Source organism: Manduca sexta, chromosome 16 (assembly GCF_014839805.1).
Source record: "Manduca sexta isolate Smith_Timp_Sample1 chromosome 16, JHU_Msex_v1.0, whole genome shotgun sequence".
NCBI lineage: Eukaryota > Metazoa > Arthropoda > Insecta > Lepidoptera > Sphingidae > Manduca > Manduca sexta.
This window is the reverse complement of record NC_051130.1, coordinates 8,946,746-8,963,843: the sequence shown is the minus strand read 5'-3', so window position 1 is coordinate 8,963,843 and position 17,098 is coordinate 8,946,746. Positions and strand designations below refer to the sequence as shown.

The 17,098-nt window shown below is 35.6% G+C and overlaps 4 protein-coding genes across 5 annotated transcripts; 2 read left to right on the top strand and 2 right to left on the bottom strand.

The window, feature by feature from the left end:
- Window positions 1-2,618: 2,618 nt before the first annotated feature.
- Window positions 2,619-5,574, bottom strand: LOC115448508 (RNA-binding protein spenito). Its single transcript, XM_030175946.2, has 2 exons — window positions 5,341-5,574; window positions 2,619-5,255 (listed from the first exon to the last, which is right to left on the bottom strand). Exon 2 carries the CDS (start codon window positions 5,227-5,229, stop codon window positions 2,974-2,976), a length of 2,256 nt encoding a protein of 751 aa, XP_030031806.2. The 5' UTR covers window positions 5,230-5,255; window positions 5,341-5,574; the 3' UTR covers window positions 2,619-2,973.
- A 1,231-nt stretch (window positions 5,575-6,805) lies between these two features.
- LOC115448511 (peroxisomal membrane protein 11B) lies at window positions 6,806-9,185 on the top strand. The gene is made up of 3 exons (XM_030175956.2): window positions 6,806-7,166; window positions 7,250-7,365; window positions 8,001-9,185. The coding sequence occupies exons 1-3, from the start codon at window positions 7,111-7,113 to the stop codon at window positions 8,543-8,545; spliced, it is 717 nt and encodes a 238-aa protein (XP_030031816.1). The 5' UTR covers window positions 6,806-7,110; the 3' UTR covers window positions 8,546-9,185.
- A 1,067-nt stretch (window positions 9,186-10,252) lies between these two features.
- On the top strand, window positions 10,253-11,009 carry LOC115448512 (28S ribosomal protein S17, mitochondrial). The gene is made up of 2 exons (XM_030175957.2): window positions 10,253-10,519; window positions 10,600-11,009. Exons 1-2 carry the CDS (start codon window positions 10,394-10,396, stop codon window positions 10,957-10,959), a joined length of 486 nt encoding a protein of 161 aa, XP_030031817.1. The 5' UTR covers window positions 10,253-10,393; the 3' UTR covers window positions 10,960-11,009.
- A 908-nt stretch (window positions 11,010-11,917) lies between these two features.
- On the bottom strand, window positions 11,918-16,970 carry LOC115448504 (RNA polymerase II subunit A C-terminal domain phosphatase). 2 transcript variants are annotated; one of them, XM_030175931.2, is made up of 12 exons: window positions 16,710-16,970; window positions 16,179-16,326; window positions 15,809-15,946; window positions 15,331-15,581; window positions 14,953-15,095; window positions 14,338-14,647; window positions 13,903-14,138; window positions 13,519-13,664; window positions 12,978-13,145; window positions 12,569-12,702; window positions 12,290-12,336; window positions 11,918-12,124 (listed from the first exon to the last, which is right to left on the bottom strand). In XM_030175931.2, the coding sequence occupies exons 1-12, from the start codon at window positions 16,925-16,927 to the stop codon at window positions 11,988-11,990; spliced, it is 2,076 nt and encodes a 691-aa protein (XP_030031791.2). In that variant the 5' UTR covers window positions 16,928-16,970; the 3' UTR covers window positions 11,918-11,987. The 2 variants fall into 2 exon arrangements, with proteins under 2 accessions (XP_030031791.2, XP_030031790.2); XM_030175930.2 differs by having other exon boundaries at window positions 14,338-14,650; window positions 16,710-16,966.
- Window positions 16,971-17,098: the final 128 nt, after the last annotated feature.

Below are 17,098 nucleotides of genomic sequence, written 5' to 3'. Positions count from 1 at the left end.
GCACTCCTGGAGTTTGGATAAATACTAATTACTTTATCTCGGAATGGTTAAAGGTACGAGTCTGAAACTATTTTCATATTTTATGAACTCCGTGTTATGCCCAGTATAATAGATTAATGAAATTAATTAAATCGGCTTCCTGTTTGTAGCCTATGGCATTTTTGAATAACGTTTAAAAATGTATTTAATACTTAGAGATTAGCCCCTACAAACCTACAAACGAACCTTTCCTCTCTATACCTAGACTCATTATTTGTAAACAAACAAATATTTTTTCAGGAAACCACGTTTCTTCGATGCGAGGGGCCATTGTCACATGGCCTACATTAGGAGAAGGAAAAACAAGTATTTAAATACTAAAATTATTTATTTGTAAAAGATAAAAGAATCTAATACAATTTTCTGTTTTTAGCATAAACGTTATACCTACCGGTCATATGATTCATCCCGCGGAGTGGTCGTTAACTGGGAGGCTATCTTTTTCTCAAACATCCATACCTAGAAATAAAGCATTTTGTATCTTCTACATAACTGCTAACAAGCAAGAAACATAATTGCATAGAAAAATAATTACTACCCTTTAAATCAATTGTGAGTGTTACTAAACAATACATTCGAAAATATTCATGCAAACAAGACAAATTATCTCTATATTGTATTCCAGTTGGGTGGAGTTATTCATGGCAAACTAGCAAGAGCTTGGGTTCATTGTAAACGATCACCACCTACTGTGAATGAACACTTACAATGCCTGAACATAATGCCATAAAAGTCCTTTGCTCGATTTTACCAATTGTCAATGAATGAAAAGGATATTTCAAAGAATGCGATATTATTCCATCCCAGAACTTTTTTGGGAATAGATAATTTATGTATTGCAATATAAGTTACTTTATAGGTTGAATGGTAGGCCTTTTTACAGATAACAGGCACCAAAAAAAGGAGCAATCATGTGTCGTTCCTACAAAAATACTATTCAAATGAAATATAAATCTATATACATACGCAATATCACGCAATAAACAAATTACTTATGAAATATGCGTATTTTTTATAATATATTTTTTTTGTATCTAGTAAAAAGTAAACCACTAATGGACATCACATAATAATTCCATTACTAAAATTTTACAATTGAATATTATGAAAAATTAATCATGACACTACTATTATTGATTAGTGTTTAATTAAAATTTTATTTTAAGAAATATTTTCTGTTTTGCCCAGCATGTAGGGCCCCTTGCCCTTGCTGAGTGTCTAGGCAGTTGCTTATATTACCTAAATCAGACCCTACTTCTACTAGACACCATTCCATACTTTTGAACTTATTAACTGAGCAGAAAAACCTAAATACACTCTATCTTACCTGAGACTCAAACTAGAGACCTACCGCATTAAGAGATTGGCAAAATTTATGTTTGAATGACCCAGGTTGTAGTTTGAGATATTGAGTAAAAAAATCTAGTTACATTAAGAAAGTACCTGTTTAAAGAATAACTGAAATTATGTTTTTCATTGCATGAGAATAAAGTCTTTTTCTAAAGCCAATATTTTGTTTCATTCAAGTAGCTCGAGTTATTAAGAATTTTACCAGTCTTAAATTTTTAATGTTATATTTCACTCATGGTAAATTCTCAGTAATCTATTTATTATCTGCTCCCATTATTGTAGTTGGGTATTATGTAATGTTTCTATTTTATGTAATTTATTATCTCTAAGGGTTGGAAGATGTCTAGTGCCTTAAAAAAATATTTGAATACTAAGTAAAATGGGGTGCATAGAAACAAAAAGGATGAAACAAAACTAAATAGTATTGAGGATATGAACAACAAAAAGCTGACTTATCAGTTAATTACTATAATATAATTCCATGCATACTTTATATTCTTTGATGAGTCAACGTTTTTGTATTGTGCAAACTAACAAAAAAAAAACATACATCACGCCTTTATCCCAAAGAGGTAGGCAGAGGTGCAACTAGGACAAGACTCCAGGCATCAGCCTATACAGTATCAAGTGCATAGAAAAATACAAAAACTGCCTGAATGGGGTTCGAACCCAGGCCTGCAGAAAAGTGTACTGCGCACTCAATACAATTACACCACAAGACACATCAGTTTTGTAGCCTCAATCTATTTAGTTTCTTTCCACCCTTTGAGTTGTTTTCACCCCTTTTTATGGTACCTTTTTTCCAGTTAGCATTACCATTATTGCACAAGTGATGATTCCAAGTAGACTCTCCACTCCGTCTAAATGCAACCTGTGTGAATGTATCAGTACTAACTTACCAATATCCACCCCTGATTAGGCAACAATTACCTATATTTATTCACTTATTATGGATTGTTAAAACTCAAAAACCACTGTAACACAGAACTGCAATATTACCTATTCTATCAAGACACTGTGTCCTGTGTGACACATTTCCTTTAACACTCACACTAGCACAAGATGTTTATGATTTCACAGAGTGCTTTTTGTTTTGCACCCAACACAGTGATAGTTATCATTTGTATACACTGAATTGCCCTATTCACTTTACTTTACACATGAAACACCATATGGGTTATCAGCACAGGCTTATTCCACTGTCTCACAAGGTATAAAAAAACAACATATGAGCTGAAATAATCTATTTGTTCACACACACTACACATCACCTATCCATACACTGAATGATAATATACACTAGAACTTTATAGTAATACACTTAGAATCTGTTTAAATAATGTTGATAGAAATCTAGCAGAATCTAACTACAAATATTTGCAATAAATTGTGTCTGGTGAACACTGTGTCAATACACAGAACTGCACATGGAACTACATGGTTAAATGTTCACATAACTAAATTTACATACACCTCACATCACTACACATCACAATTATACATAGCAAAATATGCTGTCTCTGAAAACAATAAAGTTTATATTAAGAAATCTTAGCCTAATTGATATTATAGATAATACGGGTTTCAGGCCGATCCTCCCCGCACCACTACTATGACCAAGTGGTCCTCTTTCAGACTCTCTTCAGTCAGGTTGTGACATGTCCTCTTAAGTAACTCTGTTGAGAAGTCACATGGTGGAAACGAGTACAACACTCCTGTTGCCTCGGTTTCTTTGTTCAAGAGTGATATAACACCTGCTGCTTCTTTTTGTTTTAAGTATGACACCAAATTCCTCATTGGTCTGGTTTGAATGGTGGTATCTTCATTTGTTATGGAAGCAGTTGATCCTGCTACACCTAAGAAAATAGCATGAGAACTGGAGGTGGCAATACGTTTTTGAACATCATCCAGCTTGGGCTGATCTAAACGCAACCTCTGTGTAATCCTTAACTGATTTTTGCCATCTTCATCCTTCATAAGGCTGTCAATTATTTCTGAATCCCCATCAGTAAGGTGGAATTTAGTTGGGAATAAAGAATTCTTTAATATCAATGCCCCATTCCATATTGTGGTGGCTTTACGGACAACTTCCGGTAATGTTCTAGCTGATGCAAGCATGCCACTGCTCCTGCGAGGTGACCCATCTGAGTCACTGTCTGGGGATCGACGTCGTGGTGACCTTGAGCGAGACCTGTCTACACCCGGCTCCCTTGAACCAGATCTGCGAATTCTTCCTTCATAATCTGCATCAAGTGGGGCCCGTCTCCATTCATCATCACGGTAATCTCCTGAGCCGTGATAAACGCCTCGGTAAACACCACGCCCACGCCCTCTATGGCCTCCCCTGCCTCTGTATCCTGGTGTTCCATAAGCATAACCATCTTCCCAGCTCCCTCCCTCATAACCCTCATACCCTTCAACTGGCCTACCATCTTCACCTACTGGTGGAGCATAAGGCTTTGCTCTGTATGGCCCTCCAGTACCAACATCAGCAAAGTCAATTCTGAGCCTCCTCTCTGGTCCTCCAAGGGGGAAACCTCTCATTTCTTTGACAGCAGCTTGAGCTGCATCTATAGAGTCATACAAAATGTATGCATGTGGTTCACCCTTTGCATACTCAATTTTCTTTATTGCTCCAAATCTATCAAATTCCCTTTCTAGTTGTGCAACTGAAGTCCAAGGCCCCAGACCACCGACCCAAACACGAGTTGTGGGAGTAGCTTTCCCATAACCTATTTTACATTGGAATTTACCAATATACTGACCTGATAATTCAACCTTAGCTCTGTGAGCCATGTCTAAAGTCTGATAACGAACAAATGCAAATGCATTCCCAGTTCCGGGTGGGGGGCGTTTAATATCAATGTCTTCCACAATACCATATCTACCAAAAATGCGCCTCAACTCTTCATCAGATATATTGATTTCTAAGTTGCCTGCAAAAAGTGTTCTGGTTGCTAAGGGATCATCCTCAGGCTGTACATGATGCAAGTAATTGGGGAATTTGTCTTTTTTGTTTTCGATTTTTTCAAAGGGTGGGTGATGAGGGCGAGGCATATAGGGACGCGGCATGTAGTGCGGGTGAGGTGGATGGTGCATGGGCGGACGGTGGTGCATTGGAGGACCGTGGGGTCCGGCCATCGGGTATTCGTGCATGGGAGGGCGAAAATCTCTATGGTGCGGTGGTACAGTGGGAGGAATACCATAAGCTCTATCATCTGGAGGAGGCCTACGCCTCTCGGGCACTGGTGACCACGCATATGAGTAAGGACGGTCGTAATCAGGAGGAGTAATACTCCTCGGCCGACTTCTGTACTCTGAACGCACGGGCTCGTACACAGGATCGACAATAGCCACTTTATCATACAAAATGATTCTTGGTTTGGCATGTTTGGCGTCCCTTGCGTCTTCGCTACTTCGGAAACAAATATAGGCCACACGTTCGTCCAGTTCGTGAGAGATTTTTATACTAAAGTCACCAAACTTCTTGTATTCTCTGTAAAGAGTGTCTTTAACAATTTCGTCTGACGCTTTAGGGTGCAACGCACTGACACATAATACTTTGTAATAGGGTCGCACAGACTCCTCCCTAATTTCGCGCGACCGGACGTAGTCGTCGCGGTGCGGCGACACGTAGCGGCCGCGGGGACTGGGGGAACGAACTCGGCGCCGCACCCTTTCTGGGGTGACGCGTTCGTCGGAGCTGTCATCGTATCTTCCGATGCTACTGCGCGTCCGCTTGGAGCGCGGCATGCTATCCCTTGACGAACTCCGCTTCATGTTACGAATTTTCACCGTTATTCGATCTCTATCTCTATCGCTACGCGGTAATCCAATCATGTAAGCTCAGTTCGACGAACCACTATCTGAAATGCACAACATTACACGTCACTTCAAAATGTCGCTTTGTTCCAGAATATGACCACTGTGTCGCACAATGTTTTGTCTTACCACAAACGATTATATGACGCGTTTATAACTTTCCAATATCACTAAACAATTACACGTCACGAATTATAGAAAACTACTCCAACTAACGCACAATAATTGATAGAACAAATTTATAATGAGTCTGTATCAAAAAACCCATTTGCACCTCGGAAAGATTATTTCAAGATGGCAGTTCGTTCAGTGTTCACAGTTCATGGTCGGCAGCACGTCCGGCACCCGAACGGGCGTAATGCATCCCGGAAACTCTAAAAATGAAACGTTTCCGGTCCTTGTAATTACCAGCCTAGAAAATGTAATTTTACAAGCAAAACGCGTAATTTCGTAAATAATACGTAATATAAGTATGAAGATCCAAAACATTGATTAATAGAATATAATAATGATTTTTAATTGTTATTAGGTTTTTTTTTTCATAGAAATACGGATTCAATTTCGAAAACGTTTCATTATTTATTGGCAATATAAAACAGTTTGGCCAACCAAAAATTCAACACACGGCATACGATAAACTTCAGGTGAGATGAAATCTGAAATGCTTTATGGTGTATAGTATAAGGCGAGGACTAAACATGCAGGTAGTGTTCTGAATTCAGACACATTTAAAATCAGTACCTAAAAAGTGTCGCATCCCAAATAATTTTTCATTACACACGTTTAGATTTCCCTCGGATTGAAAAAATTCTGAATATCTAAATTGATCTAAGAAAATGATATTTGCGAATATTCGGATGTCAGACGGGAAAACGCACGCAACACATGCACAGAATTATTTTTTGTTTTTCTTTAAACGAATCCTAAATACCTAGTATTTTTGTATTTAGAGATGGACGTTGCTTTCTACGACAGTTATCCCTTTAATTAAGATGTAGTTAGCAATATACAAATGTACTCTCAGTTATTGAATGTTTATGTTCCGAAGTAATTATTCCAAAGTATTCATTATTTAGAAAAATCATTCCGTGTCACTGAATTTAAATTAAAAACGCTACTGGAGAGTTTATAGGATAAGATGGTTAAGCTTTATTTACAACATCGAGTAGGCAAGTGGCTTGCATCCGTTTATAATATATATAATAATAATACCAACCCTGTATTATTATACTGTCCAATTGCTGGGCACGGGCCTCCTCTCTACTGAGAGGGATTAAACTTTAATCCACCACGCTGGCCTAGGGTGGATTAGTAAACTTCACTCACCCTGAAAATTTCTATATTGAATATCTCAGGTATACAGGTTTCTTCACGATCTTTTCCTTCACCGATAAAGCAAGCGATAATTGACAAAAGATACACACATCATTTTTAAAAAAGGCAGAGGTTTGTGCCCTTGGCTTTTGAACCTGCGGACATTCGTCTCGGATTTCCTTTCCACACCCACTGGTCTATAATTTTGTATTCGTTTACAGAATCTGAATTCGTCATTCCGGAAATATACGCCCGGCCTTAGTCGTAATCGCCAATCATGGACGATGTAATGTCTAATGAGTGTTGACGTATATTTATTTATTTACATTTTTCATTTTGACAGAACCAAAATCTAATGAAAACTTTAAAAGTGGGCAAAGTACAAGTCCGATACAATAATCGTTAGCTTTCGATATTTGCGAATTGCATTTCGAATCTGCCGGTTTGGATATTGACCGACCGGTTTTGTAGTTTTATAATTAATTAATTACTTATTTAATTATCTGAATTATATTCATTAATAATTTAGGATATTTTCGATTGTCATCAATTCGTTTTCATTTTGGATTCTGTTAAACACAAATAATGGAAGTTATAATTAAAGTTAATAACCAGTCTAACGGAAGAGATAAATTAGCGAGGTAAGCTTCACATATAATTAATTCTGTACCACTCTAATTTAATTTTTAGGCGCAATGTACCTACAATGTTTTATTATTCACAGGTTAGTGCAATACACCAGTCGACTAGTATGGCATCAATTAGAAATAAGAAACGCTAATAAATATTCAATCGACAGGATCAAGAACTTAGAACTAACATTTAGTTCATTCAGAAAAAGTAAGATATCCTGGTCTTTATTTTCTTTTACAAAATATTCATTGTAATATTTATAAAAAAAGCGGGTAGGTACTTAAATTTTGAGTTTTATGACTTACACACAGAATCATAAAATTTGCACCCCAAACAAAATATAAAATACCCTAGAGACAAAAATATATATGCTCTGCTTCAAAAAAATTGAAAAAATTTGTTAAAAATTTGTTCATGGGCACTTTTAGCAAGAATTTTAGTCATTTTGTAAAGAAAATGAATGAGAGAAAGTTTTAAAATAAATTAAATAATAGTAAATAATGTTTGTTTGTCCATTGTGTAATATTTCATAAACAAAGCAATTAAGATATAACTCTTTATCATTTACTTCATAGATATGTACATGTCTTATCATATCACATTAACATTTTTATTGGCAAAAATATATTACCCAATCTTTAATCCACTTTATCTTGATGTCAACGGAATTTGTACTTGTATAATTTAGAAGTAGATAGTTTGAAGTATTACACCTTGAGTCAGAATATCAGATGAGAAGTGCAAACATTTATTTTATGTGTGTTAATTTAGTCATATTTAGGATTACTGTTATTATCATGCCCAAAGCCACACAAATCTCAAATGGATTTTATTATTTTCAGTTTTAAGGCTGGGAAGATGTATAGATATTTGCTATACAGCGCTAAACAGCATGAACATAGAAGATCCATTCATAAAGTTCACCGTAACAGTTAGCAAACTGGCACACAGTTTATACCTCTATGCAGACCACATTGTATGGCTTACTAAGAGCGGATTCCTGAAAACAGACTCAGATAATTGGAATCGTACTGCCAACAAATTCTGGTTGTTGTCAATAATTGCTAATCTGGCGAGAGATTTTTATGAAATTTTGCAATTATTACAATTGCACAACAAAAATTTTTTGAAGCCCTCAGAATTATTGAATAGTTCAGTAAGAAATGTAGATTGGCAAACAAGTTTGAAACATGTTTACTGGCTTGTTAATTGCCATAAAGATGTTTTTATAGACACACTAAAGAATTCATGTGACTTGTTTATTCCGTTGACAGCTTTAGGCTTTACAAAGTTCACTCCAAGCACTATAGGAGCTCTTGGAGTCATGTCTTCTGCAGCTGCTTTAGTAACCATTGCAAAGCCAATCACGAAATTAGTACCGGCATAAAGGGAAATTCATTAATTATGGGTTTTAATCTGGCTTGAAAAAGTAATTACTAAGGGTTTCATGGCGTAGTGCCAAAGTTAATTTCGAAACTATATTGTGACAATCTATTCAAGCGTATTGTGCCATTCTATAGTACCTTAAGGATATTATGGTCAAACTTATTACTGTTAAATGTTGTTAATCAGTTTAACATCTAATCAGTCACTTTTTTAATAGTCACAAATAAAATACTGATTATGTTAATTTCTTATTAATAACTTTCATTGGCATGGCCTTGTTTTAGGTGTGTAGCTGTGCATTTAAAAATGTTAATCATAGGTGCAGGGTTCATTGATATTATTATAATATAAGCCAATTAATATAAGTCATAATCAAAGTACTCATTACTTAGATTAGATTTTTCAGTTCTTCATTAAATAAATGTTTTTGTTGTATATTCTATGAAATATAAAGTACATTTATCTGATGATTGAAAAATCTGCTTTTTAATGTAAAACAATATCTACTGTGTAGTAGATCTCAGTGTGTAATGTACATAATAATTATATACTTTTTATTGCATATGTACTGTCCATTTTATCATGTATACATTTTATATGGAAGTAGCATTTTTGGTAAAATATAGACATGCTATACAATATTAGTCTTTTTTATTATTTAATTATTTAAATGCGTCACATAATCAATTAGAGCCTAAAAGTATAGACTATAGAATCATAGCTGCAGTCCTCTGTATCTATAAAATACATCATGAGGTGCATTTGTTGCGTCGGGAACTAAAATGATCACAATATGTAGGTATTCATAATACTTTCTGCTGGTTCTTGAGTGAATGACACCAGACTCGAATTAGCTAGACATATAAAGTACAAAACTATTACTCCAGCTCTGTAACATAACTCTGAAAGTTAGGTTGAAATGGCAATAGGCTGGCCACATATGTTGCAGAACAAATAACCGCTGGAGTAAGCGTGTTCTGGACTGGAGAGTGCGTCTTGGCAAATGTAGCATGTGGCACCCACTGCCCTGATGGCGGGACGAATAACAACAGGGCTGGCAGCGACTGTATGCATAAAATAGCAGACGGCCCTCTGTGGCGTACCGTGGGAGAGGTCTATTACCAGCAGGGGCTTGTAACGGGCTGACAATGATGATGATTACTCTAGCAGAGTTTTATGAAATGGTTGGTGGTAGAAAGACTCACCCGCAAGTCTTACTCAAATCTTCGATAGATATCGAAGATCGACATTGGATTTAGTCTGCAGCTGTCAAACAAATATTAGCACAAAACAGTGCGAAAGGGATGGCAAGAACATGCGGTCAATAGTCCTCTTTGGCTCATTAGGGGTTGACACAAAGAAAAGAGTGCTATATCACCTAGAATATACGTCATTGTATATCACCACATTTACTGTCACTAGGTGTTTATAGAAGAAGCCAAGTAAAGCTTATATAAGTTGGAGTAAGGAACACTTTATTGAAATATGGATTACTATGCAATACCCCACAAATATAGTGAATAGGAATACCTTCCTGCTTGATTTAAAGAATATTTGTATACACCAAGTTTGTCTTCCGATTTATTTATTACTAGAAGATGGATAGTTAGCTTCTTAATAGAAATCCTAGTTTTATTTTTAATTTTGGTAGATCTATAACAAATGCAATGGTTGTGGCTGTACACCATGTTAATGGTAATAATAGTGAATATAACAACCGTGAACCTGGAACACTGCAGAAAATAGTTTGACATTTATAACAATTTGTCAGATGAGAATTTTAAATGCCAAATTTGTGTTCCTGAATTATTCGTCGCTGTTTTGAATTAAATCCTTTTCAATAACAACAATGGCTAGAAATGTAGCCGAAAGCGCGAGAAAATTCCTACTACTCGGTCAATGTGTACCTACAGTAAAACAAAATGCTACCAAAATAAGAGTGAAGAGGTTAGAATTGGACGAGAATTTACTCATGGTTTGTATTTACATAATATGTATAGTAATAAAAACACAATATTAAATACAATTTTTCACTAATAGAATGCTCTATTTTAGTATTTCAGAAAAGACACATTTTATTACTGTCATGATCCTGAAAAAAAATGTAAGACAGGAGATATAGTACTAATCAAGGCATTGCCCCAGAAACTTACTAAATTAATTACCCACGAAGTCGAGGAAGTCGTTTACCCATTCGGTGATATCACTGACCCAATCACTGGAAAGAAAGTCATGAAAGAAAGATACAGGGAAGATGTTGATAAACAAGCTGAAATCTTTGGGAAACTTAAATCTGCATTTAATTATGAAGCTGCACCGCCAAGAGGTTGGCAAGATGGAAAAAAAGATTTCACTACAAAACCTACATACACAAAGTTCCATGTATTTGATGAAAATGACCCATATGCCATTTAATTTAGATTAATGTAAATTTTAGTGTAATAAATTTAGTTATGTTGTTGAAACCATTTTTTTATTTGCATACATAGTGGTATGTATTAGTTATAAGTCTTATTACATACTTTTGTTCTAGTTTCAATATTTTCCCTAAATTACCACTAAAAATTGCAGGAAAGTAATATTCCCAATTTCATTTATTTGGACAATATACTCATTACAATTATTTTAGTTTAAGAACCACACTAAAATATTTATAAGAGACCATATTTAATGACTTTCCTGCCTCGGTGGCGTAGTTGTACTGCATGCGCGGTACGGCAGCGCTCTGAGGTCCTGGGTTCGAATCCCAGGTCGGGCAGTGATATTTGGGTTTTTCTGCTCAGTATCAGCCCGGAGTCTGGAATTTGTGCCCGATATGGCGATAGGCTCGCCCCCTATCACATCATGGGACGGAACATACTTGGCGAAAAGTGGGTGCCATGGTTGCCCCTCTGCATACCCCTTCGGGGATAAAATGCGTGATGTTGTGTGTGTGCATATTTAATATTTGAGACCAATCCAGAATAGTCTTACCTCATCAAGCCTCACAGGAGACTTATTTATAAGTTAGCATTACAATTTTTGTACTGGGTAGATATCATACTGACATGCTAAGTGCAAAAGTAGTGTCAGGGAAACCTTATTTTGAGATAATCAGTTTTGTAAATATAGTTTTAAAGTTTTGTATGTGAAATTGAGATAGATAAACTCTTTTAAGATTTTTTTAACAAGTTCTAAATGAGATACCGTTAATTAGGTAAGTTCATTGGATAGGTATTTCTTCAAACTAGACATAAAAATCAAGATTTTTATTTTTTTTGAGATAACGCTTTTGAGTTAGCGCGGCAACATTGTGTTTATGTTGTCTAAATTAAACCATTTTGGTACAGAACGAAATTGTGGGTAGATTAAAATGGGAAAAGTAAAACAAAAATCCAAAGAAAAAAATATTTATTTGACTCATAATTTGTGTAAACTCTGACACGGTGGTGACATCAGTCCTGTCAGTCCTGTGCTAAAAATTCTCTTTCAAGAGCAGCTCCCATTAAATTCCAGGAACTGTCATCATCATCAGGTGGTTCATCATCTGACTGGGGTGATGACTTTCTTGGTCTTTTGCGAGGTCTGGGGGTTTCATCATCTACAAATTCAAAGCATTGGTTACAAAAATGTTTTCAGTTAAATGTTATTATTTATTCATAATATTAAGTAAATAAAGACAAGATTTTGATAAGTAAATAAAGCCTATTTGGTCTGCATTTGTTAAATTATCAGTAATAATTATTGAACAGCAAGCATTTCTTACCTAAGTCTGAGTCACTGGAGCTCTCCGCATCTTGTGTGGCTTTTAACCTAGAAATAAAAATATTTTATATCACAGCTGAACAGATTTCCCTTATCAATTATTAATGTGTTAATTAGTAATCCTGAACTTTCTTCAAACAATGAAATAAGAATGAGAGAATCAGGTCCGAACCATTGAGAGAAAACAATGAATTAATAGAACACCTGATGAATTAATAAAACAGTATGGATATAAGCTTAGTGTAAAAAAATAAAAAAAATATTTGAAATAAGTTGTTACCTATCCTGTGAACTCTCTGCTTCTAATGAAAGTAGTCTATCTTCTGGAGGATTCTCCTCATCATCAAGGTCATCATCACCTTGTTTTTCATCATCCGATGAACTCTCATCAGATTCATTGAATATGTCCTCCACCTAAAACAAAAAAGATTCAATAACAATTTTCAAACATTGGATAATTTAAAAAAAATAATAAATAAATTTATGATGAATTACTATTCATTATAACGATACCATAAACAAACACTGTGATTTTATTTACAGCAACCCCATATCATACTCTGTTAGTAATTAAATCATAACTCCCAAAACAAATTATGTGTAATAAATAAAATCACAATGTCCATAAAAATGTCATGTCCAAAACAAACATCCAATAATATTAGTGTTTGCTTACGTTGACCACAGACCTCTCTGTCCATATCGGCTATGTCGTCGCTGGAGAACGATAGCAGTGGGTTGATGGTGTCCATGAACCGACCCGAGGGCGTGCGCTTGCGCAACGCTGCTGCTGGGGCGGGGATGGGTGGCGCGGGAGGTGGACTGCTGCAGTGCGCCGGCGGGCGGCGGGAACTGCTCTGTGGATACATCATATTTCAGGCTTTAGGAACATAATGTTGCTAAAATAGTGGTATGTGTCATCGTTATTTTACGATTAGCGTAATTTTCATCATGATTGTTATCAACCACATAAAGTCCAAGTGATCATAAGCCTTTCTAGATTTTCAGACAGACTTGTCAAAAATGACCTGCATCCAGCATGTAATTTATGCAGTTACAAATACTAAATGATATTTTACAGAATATAATTGAAAGCTTATCCCTAACTTATTTACACATATCTTTCTGAAGGGGTTGGGCAGAGGCACAGCTAGTGCACAAATTTTCCTCATGAATTATGCAATTCCATAAATGAATTCAATACATATGTCATATGATGTGATACAGTACCTGTCCGCCTCTTTGCAAAGGGTACAGTCGTTCGTCCACGCGCTCCCATCTTTCGGCGCAAGTCCATAGCCAATCTGGGGTCACCACATGAAGTTTGTTCGGTTTTCCATCGCCAATTCGTCTACTAGCGTTTACTTTCGCTGTACCTATAATGAGTTATAAAGTAACTTAATTAAGTTGGCAATAATGAATCAGATTTAATTTTCAATATCTGACTATGATGAATATAAAATGCATATTGTTTTTGCATGAGTTAAACATTTATAGCGCCTTGTGTAACTATGAATATTGAATACTACACATAAGAATTTAAGATGTGTAACATTTTTGAAAATATTCTATCATCATTTTAGAAGAAAAATAGTGTGCATAATAATATATTACCTGCTCTCACTGCAACAAGGTGTGTGGTGCTATCAGTAAAATCTTGCGTCACTACAGCTCCTAGGCTCTTAGCTACTAAATATGCTCTAGACGTCTCCAATTTCTGATGTGTTGGTACCAATCCACTGAATACTAGACTGGTTCCAGCAAGCACTTTGCTCTTCACTTCAGGTATTACACATTTCAAATCTGGGATTTGATTCTTTCCCATCTTGTCATATAGATCATAAAAATGCCTGTAAATGTTAATAGAAACACATAAATAAATGAAACTACAATGCTTGATTGTTTTATAATAATACATCCTATCCATTTAGCATTTTTAAAGTATATTAATGTCCTTAAATACAGATTTCAGTAAAATTAACTTTGTGAAAATTATAAATTATAGTTTGTAGCTAAATCTAAATTTAAGCCAGTATTCTATATACTTACTTATGTATTCTTTTTAATATATCATCTAAGTAAATTAAGTAATCGTCCGGATCCTCCACTTCTATCTGCCCATCAGCTGTCTCCACCCATCTTGGCTCAGCATCTGCCTTGTCATTCTCCTCACTATCAGTAGCCTCTTTTGCCTTGTTAGCGTCATCGGCTTTCGTTTCCTTGATGATTTTACCATTACCACCCTCGCTGGGCTTCTCTTTCTCGCCTTTTTGGTCTGGTTCTGGGTCCAAACTTGGCATTTCTTGCGAGTTCGGTGTCTGCGCCCCGTTTTTACCGCTTGGCAGCTTTGGTTTTTCGTCTACTGAAAGGTTATTGCAATTTGTAAGTAAGACACATTATATAAACTATGGTAATTACTTTATTCATAAAGAAAATGTAATTCTCGTATCTGTCTTTCGTTTAAAGCTTAAAAAAAGAAAGTCTTCATAAGAATATTTTAATATATGGATTATAAGGGAAGTTATAAAAAAAAATATTTTATAACTCGTATCATAATCCAACATAACACAAGTTATAAGTTCTTCATCATTAAATATATCTAAACCTATAGATAATATGATGATATCATTTGAACTCTATCAAACGATTTATGTAATTAGTTACCTGGTGGTGGGGGTGCATTAATATCTCCCGTAGACTGGAAGAATGAGTAAGGCCTCACATGGATCAGGTTAGTGGCGTGTCTCCACACGTCTTCACGATCGTCGATTATACACACCATGTTGTCACCACAAGGAAACAATGCTCTGTAAACAACATATTTAGTTATTATTATTCAGAATAACATCTAGCAATGTGGGTGTGTTAACATTCTGCCTATTCCTGAAGAAGGAAATGGTGTATTGCTATGTTTGTGTAGCAAATGCATTGATTAGTTTAGGTCTGTATAGACTATAGAGTTACTGAAATGGAATAATAATTTTATTTAACACCAAACTATAATGTTATAAAACAATAACTTTACTGTATATAAATACTCACTTTAAATTAGCAGCTTTTGTTCTAGCATCAAAACATTCATCTCTAGACAATATTCTATGTGAAAAGTATTTTTTCTCAGGATCTAATAAATCAGCTATCGCGTGTGCGTATTGTCTTGCGCCAAAAGTGCACACATGTAGCTCATAGTTAGATGCTGCAGATTCTAGAAACTCCTGTGTCTTAGGTCTTAGCCTAGTATGACACCAGCGACCTGGACTGCCTGGGCCTCTGAGGAAGAAGTGCAGGACTCCCTGTAATGTAATAAGACAATTATGGCTTAAGAGATGGTAATTGACTATACATAAGTTCATCATTGTAAGCATTTTAAGGCACATCTTAATACAAAAACAGTCATTCAAATGATTTGAATGACTGTTCTTCAAAAATTGTATTGTTTTGGCTATTTCTAGCATAAATATATTGTCATATTTAGAATGTATAATAAATAACATGCTTTAACTTTATATAAAATATTGACCTTTAAGTTAGGTGGTATGTTATCATTGGTTGTGTGAACCAATGTTTGATCCAAGTCTACAAGCAACACCAGTTTTCTATCTTTCAAAAGACGGCCAGCATCTTCACGTCCCAGTTTCTGTGCCAGCTCCTCAGAAACCTGCAAAATACATACAAAACATGTTTACACTGACTCATATTTACATCATATGACATATATGTTCTTTACTTTGATTTTAATATTAGTTAAGTAATGCATGTAAGTCCATCATAACTTTACACCTTTGCAGTTTATGTTGTCATCTTATTTGTCTTAAATATCTTCAACAAACTATTTATGACTGTTAGGAGTGCTTTGTTTTTATTGTAATAGACATGTACAAGTAAGGTACCTTAAGTTCGGGCACAGAATGCACCATGGGCACGACAGCAACTTCCCGCTTCGGCTCGTCATCTATACGGAGGTCGGCGCCGCATTCCGCACACATCTCCTTCATTACCGTCGTGTGCCGACATCCTTCTAACTCCGCTACTGCTGAACTGAATTCCATAAATAATAAATTTGTACACCATCTTGCATACAGTCGTAATGTGGAATCTTAGTACTTATATCAATATATTGCAAAAAAATAATAATTAAAAAGTGCAGCTAGGCTGAATTTACACGTTTGTTCTAACAATGCTAATGAATCCCGTGTGAAAAAGCGAGAGTAAATTTTTGGCGGGAGAAAAACATAACCAATTAACCACGCCGTTTGAATTGCCGCGTAAACACCACAAATGCCGTGAATATAGAGATGGCGCGCGAGAAGAAAGTATCATAACATAAGTTTAAAGTAAACAATAAAAGTTATATTCATACAAGGTGCGTATTTAATAATTCTGAACTTTTTTTAATGCGCATATAGCATGACGTCACTTACCCAGGCTCTACAATGTCTCCTTCCTTCACCTTGATCGATGAGATAGTACCAGCACGAACCGCCTTAAATTTCTTTACTTCACCTCCATTGCCCGATGAATCATTGTATAAAAATAATATTTGACCTTGCGACACAAAAGCACCTTGTTTTATTTTCCACTTAACAAGTTTCACAGGCTTTTCTGATGGAACAAAAATAGGCATAGATTTGTCGGCCATCTTGAACGGATATTGCGCTTTGTTAATGGAATATCGACGTCCCATTGGCTGACTGGGTACAATTTTGGCGGTTAAAGAGTTTTCACCAATGGTGGAACGTAGTTATAAAAATCAATACGTAGCGGCGTATTATTTCCGGTGATAAACGGAAATGTCAAAAAAGTTTCGTCC

Excerpts from the sequence above, each read along its gene's own strand:
- LOC115448508 (XM_030175946.2), bottom strand. The coding sequence starts at position 5,229 with ATGATTGGATTACCGCGTAGCGATAGAGATAGAGATCGAATAACGGTG.
- LOC115448511 (XM_030175956.2), top strand. The coding sequence starts at position 7,111 with ATGGAAGTTATAATTAAAGTTAATAACCAGTCTAACGGAAGAGATAAA. Across the intron at positions 7,167-7,249 it reads GGAAGAGATAAATTAGCGAG|GTTAGTGCAATACACCAGTC; the intron begins GTAAGCTTCACA and ends TATTATTCACAG. Across the intron at positions 7,366-8,000 it reads ATTTAGTTCATTCAGAAAAA|TTTTAAGGCTGGGAAGATGT; the intron begins GTAAGATATCCT and ends TATTATTTTCAG.
- LOC115448512 (XM_030175957.2), top strand. The coding sequence starts at position 10,394 with ATGGCTAGAAATGTAGCCGAAAGCGCGAGAAAATTCCTACTACTCGGT. Across the intron at positions 10,520-10,599 it reads TGGACGAGAATTTACTCATG|TATTTCAGAAAAGACACATT; the intron begins GTTTGTATTTAC and ends GCTCTATTTTAG.
- LOC115448504 (XM_030175930.2), bottom strand. The coding sequence starts at position 16,927 with ATGGCCGACAAATCTATGCCTATTTTTGTTCCATCAGAAAAGCCTGTG. Across the intron at positions 15,096-15,330 it reads ACAAAAGCTGCTAATTTAAA|AGCATTGTTTCCTTGTGGTG; the intron begins GTGAGTATTTAT and ends TGTTGTTTACAG. Across the intron at positions 12,703-12,977 it reads TAGCCGATATGGACAGAGAG|GTGGAGGACATATTCAATGA; the intron begins GTCTGTGGTCAA and ends TTTTTGTTTTAG.